Source organism: Sycon ciliatum, chromosome 3 (genome assembly GCF_964019385.1).
Source record: "Sycon ciliatum chromosome 3, ocSycCili1.1, whole genome shotgun sequence".
NCBI classification, from domain to species: domain Eukaryota; kingdom Metazoa; phylum Porifera; class Calcarea; order Leucosolenida; family Sycettidae; genus Sycon; species Sycon ciliatum.
Window position 1 is genome coordinate 1461680 of NC_088645.1, and position 13313 is coordinate 1474992.

At 45.8% G+C, this 13313-nt stretch overlaps 1 protein-coding gene and 1 long non-coding RNA gene across 3 annotated transcripts in view; one reads left to right on the forward strand and one right to left on the reverse strand.

Annotated features, from left to right (window-relative positions):
• The window catches only part of LOC135811202 (uncharacterized), a 191971-nt gene that overhangs the window by 61377 nt on the left and 117281 nt on the right, over positions 1–13313 (forward strand). The window lies entirely within an intron of this gene.
• LOC135811198 (mitogen-activated protein kinase kinase kinase 7-like) overlaps positions 1–13313 on the reverse strand; it is a 139468-nt gene that overhangs the window by 56211 nt on the left and 69944 nt on the right. For both annotated transcript variants that reach the window (XM_065324391.1, XM_065324392.1), the window contains exon 8: positions 6220–6360. In XM_065324391.1, coding sequence (XP_065180463.1) covers positions 6220–6360 — 141 coding nt within the window. The remainder of the gene's footprint in view (positions 1–6219; positions 6361–13313) is intronic.

Sequence of the window (13313 nt, forward strand, 5' to 3'; positions counted from 1 at the left end):
ATACTGTACACTCTAGTACTATGATCATACTGTACACTCTAGTACTATGATCATACTGTACACTCTAGTACTATGATCATACTGTACACTCTAGTACTATGATCATACTGTACACTCTAGTACTATGATCATACTGTACACTCTAGTACTATGATCATACTGTACACTCTAGTACTATGATCATACTGTACACTCTAGTACTATGATCATACTGTACACTCTAGTACCATGATCATACTGTACACTCTAGTACTATGATCATACTGTACACTCTAGTACTATGATCATACTGTACACTCTAGTACTATGATCATACTGTACACTCTAGTACTATGATCATATTGTACACTCTAGTACTATGATCATACTGTACACTCTAGTACTATGATCATACTGTACACTCTAGTACTATGATCATACTGTACACTCTAGTACTATGATCATACTGTACACTCTAGTACTATGATCATACTGTACACTCTAGTACTATGATCACACTGTACACTCTAGTACTATGATCATACTGTACACTCTAGTACTATGATCATACTGTACACTCTAGTACTATGATCATACTGTACACTCTAGTACTATGATCATACTGTACACTCTAGTACTATGATCATACTGTACACTCTAGTACTATGATCATACTGTACACTCTAGTACTATGATCATACTGTACACTCTAGTACTATGATCATACTGTACACTCTAGTACTATGATCATACTGTACACTCTAGTACTATGATCATACTGTACACTCTAGTACTATGATCATACTGTACACTCTTGTAACAGTTTTCCCCTGTTCTCTATAACTTTACACTCCCTCGCACCTCATGCGTCTTACGCCTGTCTATTAGCACCTTCATTGGCGCCATTGCCACATGTATACTATCACATTTTGCATATAACTGGTCGAGGCACGCTAAACCAGGCCTCTTACTTTTCAAGTTTGATTAAACCTGTTACACTGGTAGCAGAGGATGGTTACTACTCTGCTTTTGGCAGGTGTTCTGGTCGCTCTGCTTACGCTCCTCGTACTCGTCGTTCGGCTGATAAACGATATCAAGACCGCTCAGCGCGTTAGCCAAGGAAACCGAACGATACATCCGAACTCGGAACCGTGGGAGCCAACACCCCGCCTTACGAAAGAGCCGCCTGTGTTTGGAGGAGATTCCGCTACATTCAAAGAATGGACGTTTGCAATGGACATGGCCCTACGGTCGTTGGCACTCCCAAATGCGGCACAGAGGGTCGACTACGCGGCAGGATTTTTGACTGGAAACGCTCGTCTTTGGTTGATAGCGGCATTGGAAGCTAACCAAGTGTTTTCCGACTGGCCTGCTCTGAAAGCGGCACTTGGCGATGTGTACGGACCACGGCACAACGAGGAAACATCGCGTATGGGACTAATTTCCGCAGCGCAGCGCGGGTCGCTGGACGCATACATTGCTGCTTTCACTCGCCTCAGCCTGCAAGTGCCGGAAATCGGCCACCACACCAGAGCGCTGCTGTTCGTCAGGGGTCTAGTGCCGCACATCCAGCGACAGGTCATGCGTGAGCATCCACGTACCCTGGAGCAAGCTGTCATGGCAGCAAACACCGTGGAGCAGTCGTCAGGGCCACCGGCGTCGGGGCCACCAGCCAGTAGAGAGTCGCGTTCCGTGCCCAGCTTCCGTGGTCAGGGCCTCCGCAAGCTGACGGACCAAGAGCGTGTCCAACTGCGAGCAATGGGACACTGCTTTGCTTGCAGGAAGCCAGGCCACCTCGCTAAAGACTGTACCGAGGATGGACAGCGCTACCCAAACGCTGGTCGCCAGTAAGAAAGGGGGTGCGCTTACTGGCGACGACCCAAGCGCCCACGCCGGTACCAGTCGCTAACCGGTTCGGAGCTCTGGAGGTTGAAGACGTTGCTCTCCAGGAACCTACGGAGCCGGAGACACCCATAGCTGTAGGAAATTGTCCCGTTGCAGAAAGGTGTCATGTCAGCAACGTCAGCGTCGGCAATGAACCTGAACACGACCTACTGCGCATACAGGGAAAGATCGGCGGTCGCCGTGCAGTGATGCTGATAGATTCCGGTTCGACGCATGACTTCATTGCAGACAGTTTTGTTCGAAAGCATCATCTTGACACGGATGCAAGAACAGCAGTGCTGAGCGTAACATTGGCGGACGGCTCGACCAGCGAGGTCCCGCAGATTTCCACACGCACGCTAAGGGTGACAGTCGGGGGCTTCAGTGAGGAACAGCACTTTACTGTGTATCCCCTGACTCGCTACGACGCTATTCTTGGCAAGCCGTGGCTTACAAGGAACAACCCCAGCATCAACTTCCGTACGAACGAAGTTCAGTTGGACGGTGAGCCCTTCGTTGCCAAATTGCCTTCAGCTAACCGCCGACAGCCGACCGGCCATCTGTGGAAAGCATGTTTATCAGTGGCCGACAAGCTCGTCATGCCCTGAGGAGTGGAGCCGAGGGGTTTCTTGCATGGGTCACTGCTGCAAACGAGGAGAATCGTTCCGGGCCACAACTCCAGGAATCAGAGCAACAAGACATCCAGAACCTGCTCAAGAGGTACCAGGATTTATTTCCAGACGAGCTGCCGAATGAGCTTCCACCGAAGAGACCAGTCGACCATGAAATCCAGATAGAAGATGGAGCCAGACCACCGTCTCGACCCGCCTACCGCCTGCCGAAACCAGAGATGGACGAGCTCCAGTCACAGCTATCAGAATTACTTGAGAAGGGATTCATTGAGCCAAGTAAGTCGCCATACGGTGCACCTGTGTTTTTTGTGAAAAAGTCGGATGGTACTCTGAGAATGGTGTGCGATTGGCGAGAATTGAATAGAATTACGATCAAAAACAAAGCTTGTCTTCCTAATATTGATCACTTATTCGACACGATCCGGGGCAGTGCATATTTCTCCAAGTTGGACTTGCGGTCAGGCTACAATCAAATCAGAATTCAAGACTCGGATGTTTCTAAGACGGCCATTAATTAATACGCCGTTCGGCCACTTCCAATTTAGAGTCATGGGATTCGGGCTGACTAATGCCCCGGCCACCTTTCAGTCACTCATGAACTCTATTCTGCAACCGCATCTCCGAAAATTCGTTGTAGTATTCTTGGATGACATTCTAGTTTTCAGCAAGACCTGGGAAGATCATCAGCATCATCTTCAAACAGTTCTAGAAACACTTAGAAATAGTGAGCTGTATTGCAAACAGTCTAAATGCGAATTCGGCGTGAGAGAAGTTCTCTTCTTGGGGCATAAAATCAACGGCACATCAATTTCCCCTGATCCCAAGAAGATAAGTGCTGTGGAAACATGGCCAACTCCGTCGTCAGTAACTGATGTGAGGAAGTTTCTTGGCTTTGCAAACTATTTCCGAAGGTTCATAGATCGACACTCGACCATCTCTCGTCCATTAGAAGAAATCACCGGAAAAAATTCACGCTTTGAATGGAGCGCTGCTAGACAGAAAGCATTCGAGTCTCTAAAATCAGCATTACTCGAGGCGCCAGTGTTGCAACTGGCCGATGTTGAGAAAAGCTTCATGGTAGAAACTGACGCAAGTGACTTTGCCGTGGCGGGTGTGCTCCTGCAGCAGGGAGAAGATATGGATTTGCATCCCGTAGCCTATTGTAGTCGGAAACTGTCAGCTGCAGAACGCAACTATACTGCGGCCGAGAGGGAAACGTTGGCTGTGGTATTTGCATTAAAGTGCTGGAGAATCTATCTATTCTGCCACTTTGACCTGATGACTGATAATATGGGTGTTGTCTATTTACGAACCAAACCGACTCTCACCAAGCGTGAGGCAAGATGGGTAGAGTTTTTAGCTGACTATGACTTTACGGTCTTTCACAAACCAGGAAAGAAAAACATTGCCGACCCGCTTTCCCGCCGTCCAGATCTGTTCAGTGATTCTGAAATAGGCGGGTCATCCTATCCTCCTAACATTCAGTTGAATGCCATAGAGCATACCCTAGAGATTAATCCAGACTTAGCGCAGTTAATTGTCAGCGGTTACAAGTGCGACAAGGATCTTGCTCCCATTATCAGGAGACTGAAAAATTCAAGCCATGACAATCTGCACGACCGTTACCTTCTAAATGAAACACCCGGTTATCTTTATCTCAGATCTTCACCACAGAACAGGTTATGCATTCCAAAGAGTAGCAAACTCCGACTCGCCCTGCTTCAAGAATACCATGACTGTGTGACTGCGGGGCATCCCGGTCGAGATCGCACCTATTTCAGACTCTCTAGATATTTATATTGGCCCAGAATGGGACTGGATGTAAAGGCGTTTGTCAAGTCATGTGACGTCTGCCAACGAGTTAAAGGCGGCCAGCTAAAAACTGGTCTCTTGCAGAATTTACCAGTGCCCAGTCAGCCGTGGGCGGATATCTCGATGGATTTTATCATGGGTTTGCCTAGGACCGATACAGGTCATGATGCTATATATGTATTTGTAGACCGCTTGACAAAGTGTGTACATTTAGCACCTACTTCCTCTACTATTGACGCTAAAGGAAGTGCTGATCTGTATATTCAACATGTATTTCGACTTCATGGTTTGAGTTCTAGTATTGTATGTGATCGTGATCCAAGATTTACGGCAGCATTTTTTCAGGAATTGTTTGATCGCTTAGGAACGAAACTAGCATTTAGTACTGCCAATCACCCTCAGACAGATGGCCTAACTGAACGAGTAAACAGGATAGTAGAGGATGTGCTGAGGGCTTTTGTAAATCATAAACAAGATAACTGGGATATGCTCCTACCTCTCTGTGAGTTTTCTATCAACAGCGCTACTCAATCATCTACAGGAAACACACCGTTCTTCTTAAATTACGGTCTAAATCCCAGAGCGCCACCCGACTTCCTCAACCCTATTCAGGGAGGCAGAGATTCAGCTGATTGGTTGCAAGCAAGACAAGACGCGGTCAAGATCTCACAAGATGCGCTAGTGGCAGCTCAAGCTCATCAGGCCTTCTATGCAGATCGGACAAGGGTCGAGGGAAAGCTGAAGGTGGGAGATTTGGTAATGGTCTACCGGGATTTCCTCCTGACTCCTGAAGCTCGGGACCGACCATCCCATAAATTACGCCCCAAGTGGTTTGGCCCCTTTCCTATAACCCATGTGGTCGGCCCGAATGCCTACAAGCTCAAGTTGCCTCATACCAGCCGCTGTCACCCGGTATTTAATGTGTCGGCACTCCGTGCCTACGAGAAGAACGCTATTCCTAATAGGAGACAGCCTACGCCTCCGTCTATCACGGACCTTGATGGTCATGCCCGCTATGTGGTGGAGAACATTCTCAGTCACCGCCGCCGGCAGAATCAGCTTCAGTACCTAGTCAAGTGGCAAGGCTACTCTGATGCCACTTGGGAGCCTGAACATTATTTGTTGGATGAATCTGGTAATGACATTGTTCCACTTCAGAAGTACAAAACCTTGGCTTCTGCCCGCTGAGTTTTGCAGTTGAACTTCTAGTTTCACCTTACACATTTGTTGAGCTTATTACACTTTATTTGCATGGAGTTTCAGTCGTCTTATTGTGTTACTTCAGTGCGAAGCCTTTTTTCGTCTCGCACGTGTTTGCGCTTATTGTACTCTATTCCACTTGAGCATTTGGGTTATAAGCTCCTTCCTCTCCATAGGAGGGGATGATGTAACAGTTTTCCCCTGTTCTCTATAACTTTACACTCCCTCGCACCTCATGCGTCCCTACGCCTGTCTATTAGCACCTTCATTGGCGCCATTGCCACATGTATACTATCACATTTTGCATATAACTGGTCGAGGCACGCTCAACCAGGCCTCTTACTTTTCAAGTTTGATTAAACCTGTTACAACTCTAGTACTATGATCATACTGTACACTCTAGTACTATGATCATACTGTACACTCTAGTACTATGATCATACTGTACACTCTAGTACTATGATCATACTGTACACTCTAGTACTATGATCATACTGTACACTCTAGTACTATGATCATACTGTACACTCTAGTACTATGATCATACTGTACACTCTAGTACTATGATCATACTGTACACTCTAGTACTATGATCATACTGTACACTCTAGTACTATGTGAACAACGGAAGACTGCTATCTGTACTGAACTTCCAGTCAACATTGTGTAATTAAACAGAAGTGGAACCACACTAATCAATCATGTATCTTACCTGCAGTCTCTTGTTGTTCTTGTCAACCACCACAAGATCACCATCGCCATCCACAGCTACATCAGTGGGCGATTTGAATTCGGCATTACCACTGCCCTGTTTGCCTATATCACGTATGTATGTACCATCCAGTGTGGTGATCTACAGGTACATACATGTACATCACAACACAATACACCAACAGAAAAGAACAGCATGGACAAAACTTCATTTTAACATTTCAAACGTTTCCCAGCACAGAATGATACAGTATGTCTGCATCATACATAAGCTCAGTTACTCATGCAAGAATTGCACGAATTAGAAAAGAAGTGGGCTTTGCACAGGAAAGCTTAGTTGCCCACGCACATGGGTATTATAGGCACAGTGCTGGTGCTGTGAGTGTATGTCATAATTATTGCTGTCCCTGCCCAGTTTACAAGTTGGACAATTTCTACTTTTTTAATATTTTTACAATTCGTGCTACAAAGTGTGTAATGGAGTCGCCATGACAAATACTGATATTAAAGAACTAAAGACTACAATATTAATGACAGGAAGTGCCAGCTTCGGCAACAACTAGAGAGGCAGAAGAAGAGACAGGTGCATGCACAGCGAAAACAGAGCAGTTACCATGCAGGCACATAGCACTTGCTCTGAGCAAAGCAAAGCTAAGGCGGCAGCGGATGAATGCTATGACAACCGAATACGGTTCGCTGCTTTTCTCAGCAATGAGGGATGCAATACGCTTGTAAAGCGAGGCAGATTGCTTGCCCATGCCACCGGTTGTCGAAAAAACCGAAGTTGGCCAATTTTTACGGGCATTTTTTATGATTTCAATTCGACAGATATGTCTTGAATTTCTCAAAACCTGTCTGGACATGAAGGAGCTGTCCTAAATTTTAGTTTCTTTCTTGATTTGCTGAAATTATGTTTTACTTCTCCCCGCCATCCCACCGTCTCGATTTTTTTTGTCTCTGCTCTTTCATTCATTTGCCACCTTGTTTTCTTCCCGAATGGACGTGGGAATGCAAGCGGGCGTCAGGATTGTTGTATGTGTGTGGTGCGACTCCTCATGCCAGGTAGTTATGTGAGCCCTAGGTGGGAGAATTCTTAGCCCCGTTGGTCGTTCGTTTGCACACACTGGGCGGTACGAGATTGGTGCTGGGGCCAGTATGCTTTAGCCCTTGGTGGGAAGGTTGTGGGTGTCAGGAGCTATTCCTTGGCTCTAGATAGTCCGTACAGGCAGTACACATAAGCCGTTGGTGGACGGTACATGATCGTCTCCCAGCAAGCAGTATGCTTCAGCGCTTGGTGGGTGTATGTGTTACACCTGGGGGGGGGGGGGGGCAGTATACTTCATCCCTCAATGGGATGTATGTGATAGCTCTTGGTGAGCTGGTTGCTTCAGCCCTCAATGGAATGTACTTCCTCCACGTCATTAAAATTATTGCTTCCCAGAGCGATTTTTCAAATTTATGTTGTCCACTCAACGTGAAAAGAAATCAGCTAGAAACTGAGGCAGAGCATTGTAGACAGACCAAGCTTTAGTTTTGGCCTCCCGTCTTTGCTGCACTTACAGATAAGGTCGACATCTTCATCAGAGTTTGAGGCAGACCCTTCTGCACTCAGCGATACACTGAACAAGACGCACGTTCAAATTCAGGTCATGAGACTTCGTTTTCAAACCATCCATGACTCCAGCTGGCAGGCGATGACGGCAAACTAGCATTTTTCAAGTACACTGTAACGACCTTCCAGCGGGATTGGGTAAGCAGTTCCGCACCTTCTTTTCTTGGAAAGTGCTTTGCTGATTTTGTTGGTGTTTTCAGATATGCTACCTTCACAGCAACATGCGGCACACGTCGTGTTTTTTTAGGAAATTGAGAACAATTTGTTCTTGACATCTCCAACTTCAGCATTTCGAATTCTGGAGAGATACCAGGATTCTTATACCCGAGCTTGCAGTCTTGATAAATGCCCACGCAAACTATATGGAAGGGCAAGAACTCCAGAAAAAAAGATATGTGCTCTGGGGCAGAATAGTGCAGAGCGCGATGAATATATTTAGTGCGGAAGAGAGCTCGGACAAAGTCCGAGACCACTATGGCTTCAATGACAAGTAGACATTGCTCAGGAAGGGTGGCTCCAATGTTCAAACACAGAAAACATCGATTCCGAAAGTTCGACTAAGACGAGCAAGCCGCAAACATTGTGATGTGTGAAGTGACAATTTTAATGACATGGAGGAAGCATGTGTTAGCCTCCGGTGAGCAGGTTGCTTTAGCCCTCAATGGGGTGTACATGTTAGCCCCCCTTGGCAGTTTGCTTCAGCGCTCGGTAGGGTGAATGTGTTAGTACCCGGTGAGCAGGTTGCTTTAGCTGTCGGTGGGCAGGTTGTTGGCCTCAAAGGCCATCCATGCACCCTTGGTGGGCAGGTTGCTGGCAGCGTCGGCCATTTGTGCCCCCTAGGTGGGCAGTATGCTAGCAGCCTGGTGCTGACAGGATCATTTAGTGCTTGGTGGGCTGCCTGTCGGCCTATATGGCCGCTCGTGTGATTGGACCATGGTGGACAGCTGTGGGCTAGCCCTTTGGGGCCATTTGTGTGTCGGCTCTCGGTGGGCGGTGGGAATCACTGAAGATCATAATAATTATGTGATGATACCATGGTGCAACAGTTATCGATTGCTTCCTTAGAGCCAGTCTATAATCAAATACTATTATGTCCAAAACATTATACTGCTAACTGGTTTTCCGTTCACAACTTCCCTCGAACTTGGAAACTGCACTGAGCATATTCTTCTAACATCCCTCTCCATAAGGAAGTGATTATAACACTCAACACAACATATCAATTGCTTGTGAGTGCATGTGCGTTGGAAATTTTTGTATGCACAGGTGTGCGAGCGGGAGCGTGTGTATATCGCCAGTCGAATAGGTGTGTCCTGCATTAGAAGATATAACACATCCAGCATACTAGCTTACTTCCCCATAATATATATCGGGGCAAGATCACATCGTCCGGTAGGTTCTTCGCACCGGAGTGAGCTACCAAGATGCCTTTCTAAAGAAACGTGACAAAGACTCGGCAGTCAAGTTCCTTCTCCGTGACATTTGGGTGGCTGAATAGTAAAGTTGTGTTTGGCAGAGACAAATGTTCATTCCTATCGTTTCAACTGTATTTTAATTTCTCTTCGTTCTCATAAAGGTCTCCTCTCTGCCAATGAGGAGAAGTTGCATCGCTGGGGATGATTTGCTACAGTCCGACTTCACATAATCTACAACTACTTCATTAGTGCAGTGAATGAGGATACACTGTACATAGCTTTGCCTCATCATGGTACCTGGTGGTGTAAACAATTGGCAAAGCATACGGCAGACAGACATTCCTGTAGACTTCCCAGACACGAGAACCACTTGCATCCACATAATTATTATAGTTGTAGATTTGGCAATGGAGGCCAGTCGGAATGCAGGAAGAATGATTTACCAATCCAGTGTTGCAGCAGATGCTGCTACCACCTGATATCTTCCATAGCATCAGAGGTAAGAGCTACAGTACAACCTGTGTTTTCCCGACCTTGTCCGAAGCTGAATCTTGTATTGACCGGATGTTTCTGCACCAAAGTACTTTGGATCAAACGTGCATCCTTGGATCAAGCGGAATTCTGATATATCATGATGGTTTTGGCTGCAGCAAGGGTGTCCGGTTAGGTCAGGGTTTACTGTATCTTGTTGAGAGGCTTTTGATACCTGCTGCAACAAGACCAGAGACATTGTGAAAACTTACGGCCCGGCACAACCCAACGTGCTGCAGAGGAGAGCTTCACCATAAGGGACTCGAGGCTGTGCTGAGAAAAAGAGTCGCACTGGATGGTGGAAGTAATGTTGATATCCGAAGTAAGTCAGTGTGCTGAATGGTACCATATACCAGCCATACTATGATAGGCATACCGTCATTGAAACTATTCCCAAGTGGCCTGGACATGAGGTGAATCATGCGCATCTTTCCATTCTTCTTTGGCACTGCACCAACGCCTGAACATTACAATGCATAAAAATAATAGGGGTGAAGTAAGGAAGACTTAGTCTCCCCTGTGATTACATGGGGTAGTGAAATGGTCAGATATAGCTAAGCGTGTGTGGCAGCAGAAGAGAGATTCAGAGAAGTGACATTTGCTGGAAAGGTAAATTAGAAGCTGACAATAAACCCATGATTCAAGCCATGCAGAATAATTCATGAAAATATGAGTCTAAGTCGATACATAGGAAGGACAAAAAACGGGCAACATTCAAAAGTGAGCGAAAAGTGGAAGTGTGTAAGGTTACTTCTGAGGGTAAACAAAGGAGTTTATGATCTTACTGGGAAGTGTTAAAGGCTTTTGTACCAGTCTTGGAGCACAGTTATCGAGAGTGGTTATAGTGGAAGCAGCAGGACTTATACTGGGGCCAAAGTTGTTGTTCTGGCAGATAATTTGGGAGCAATCCGAGTGTGTGAGCATGACTCGTTACTAATACTGTTAAGGGCGTTGGCTGGGATGAAAAGGACGCTGACCTGATGGAGGGTGTATAGTATGAACTACTGGACATGCTGGTCTAGCTTTGAACTACTGGACATGTTGGTCTAGCTTTGAACTACTGGACATGTTGGACTATCTTTGAACTACTGGACATGTTGGTCTAGCTTTGAACTACTGGACATGTTGGTCTAGCTTTGAACTACTGGACATGTTGGTCTAGCTTTGAACTACTGGACATGCTGGTATAGCTATGAACTACTGGACATGCTGGTCTTGCTTTGAACATGACAGATAGCTGCCATACATGTTTTAGCAATACTTTCAAGGCTTTTCCGCTTTGCTGGAGCGATGTTGACGTCCAAAGCGAAGATGACGTCCAAAGCTACTGGTCATAACTGGTTGTAACTGAGTCATGCAGTGGCGAGATCCGGACCGAAAGCTTTCAATACAATTGATTGACAGGCCAGTGAATCAGGCAGGATGTGTGGTGCGTGGGTGCAGACAACACCGGTGTGCAAAGTCCAGCCTTCCAACTAGGTAGCCATGTTGAGCACTCGCCATTTTACTTGGCGACTGATAGGGAGTACGGAGCTCAAAAGGCTTTGATTCTAGGTGTGGAACAAAATCGCTTAGCCGCTCTGGCATGAGTGATTTCAACGCTACGAACTCGCCTTTCACCGTGAAGAGAAAGCTAGACAGAGCAGAACTGTGAAAGCTACACCATAGAAGTACACTCTTCTTCAAAAAATGCAACACTCAAAAACACAACAGAGCTTTCAGCAAAAGGAATGTGGAGTGTGAGCTGCAACCTTCCTTCGTTACTGTGGGAGCATGGACGCTTTTGAAGCTGCACAGCCGATTCGTGCACTGATTCTGTGCGATTGACTAGAGTAGCGGAGCAGCCAGCCAGGGTGTTTTTTTAAACGACTGTTGAGTGCGAACAAGAGACTGACAACGGTAACAACGGGAAAAGGTATGTTGGTCGAACGACTTATATTATATACGGGACGACTAAGACCAGGACGAATGAAACAACTACATGGTGATTATTGAAGAGGGAGATTATTGAAGAGAGCTTACTGAAGAGAGAGAGAGAGAGAGAGTTTATTTATTTATTTATTTCTGCACCTCGTGGCATGTCAAGATAGCCAATTGAATTGAGGAGAGGGTGAGACCAACCACGGAAGAAGAGAAAAAAAGAAAATGAAGAGCACGTACACAAAGTAGGAAGGGATTAGCAACTTAAAAAGCAATGGGATGCTCAGCGAGCTATGCAGCGGAAGTGGTGACTGTGACTTTGTTTACTTGGAGATACTGAAGTGCTGTCTGACGAGGGTACGGAATTTGGGCATATCTGGAGCTTGTCTAACACTGGGAGGCAGTTGGAGCCACGTGGAGTAGGAGGAAAAGAAAGGGGAATTTACGAATAGGGTAGACCTAGCTAGGGGGAGACGAACGCAGCTTCGGGTGGTGCCACCTGAATTGAACCAATTAAGGGACTGTAAATGAGCAGGGTGCTGGTCAAGAAAAATTGAATGTGCCAGGGTGCACTTGGAAGCATCAAGGTAATGTTGCAGAGTGGTAGTGGATGCAGCAGCATACAAGTCTAGATTTGTGATATAACGATCAGTACGAAATATGATGCGCAGTATACGGCGATGGAGAACTTCTAATTTACCTATGTGGGTATTGTTAATGGTGGACCAGGCAGGGAAGCCGTACGTGAAGAGGGGAAGAATGTATGATTTATAAAAAATTATCCGGCAATTTTGGGACAAATGGGACAAGTGACTTGACATTATACCGACAGATCGGCATACTTTGGACGACACATGATCAGCATGGTGAGACCAGTTTAAAAGAGCTCATTGAGGAGAAGAGAGAGTTGAAGAGAGAAGCAACGCAATATAAAGGGTCTGGGTAGCTATGGCAAACATGGACGCGCAAGTAGCTACCCAGGCCAAATGAATAATGCATGAACTAATGAATTATATGAATTATTATACTGTAATTACTTGTGGGCCTAACATACCACCCCACCGCGTCCTCGCGGAGACAAAAAAGAAAGAAAAAAGAGAGAAAAAGATAAAAAATGACTGAGGGAGGAAAAACAGAAAAAACACACACAAACACACACACACACACACACACACACACAAACACACACACACACACACACACACACACACACTGCACATGCGCACGGATCTCACAAAAGTGTTTACTAGTATCATGCATTACAGTTATTGTTCCTGTACTTCTCTAAGTCTAAAGATAAGAAACTAGACGTGACCAGGAACCTACTGATGTGCTGCTTGCATGGCTAAAAATAGAGTAGTTGCACTTCTGCTAAACATCAAAAATTAGAGCGTGGCTCACCATGATTGGACCTCTAATTTAGTAATATTTTATGAACACACGCTCGCAAACACACTACGAAAAATATCACGAAATAAATACACCGAAAATAAATTTGACGAAGAAGGAACGCATACAAAAAGGAAAGAGAGAAAGGTAGCTGACCTGCATGACGAGACGAGGTGGACCTGGACAAGCTCTAGGTACAAGCTAGTGCACCCTTGCATTAATTTTACT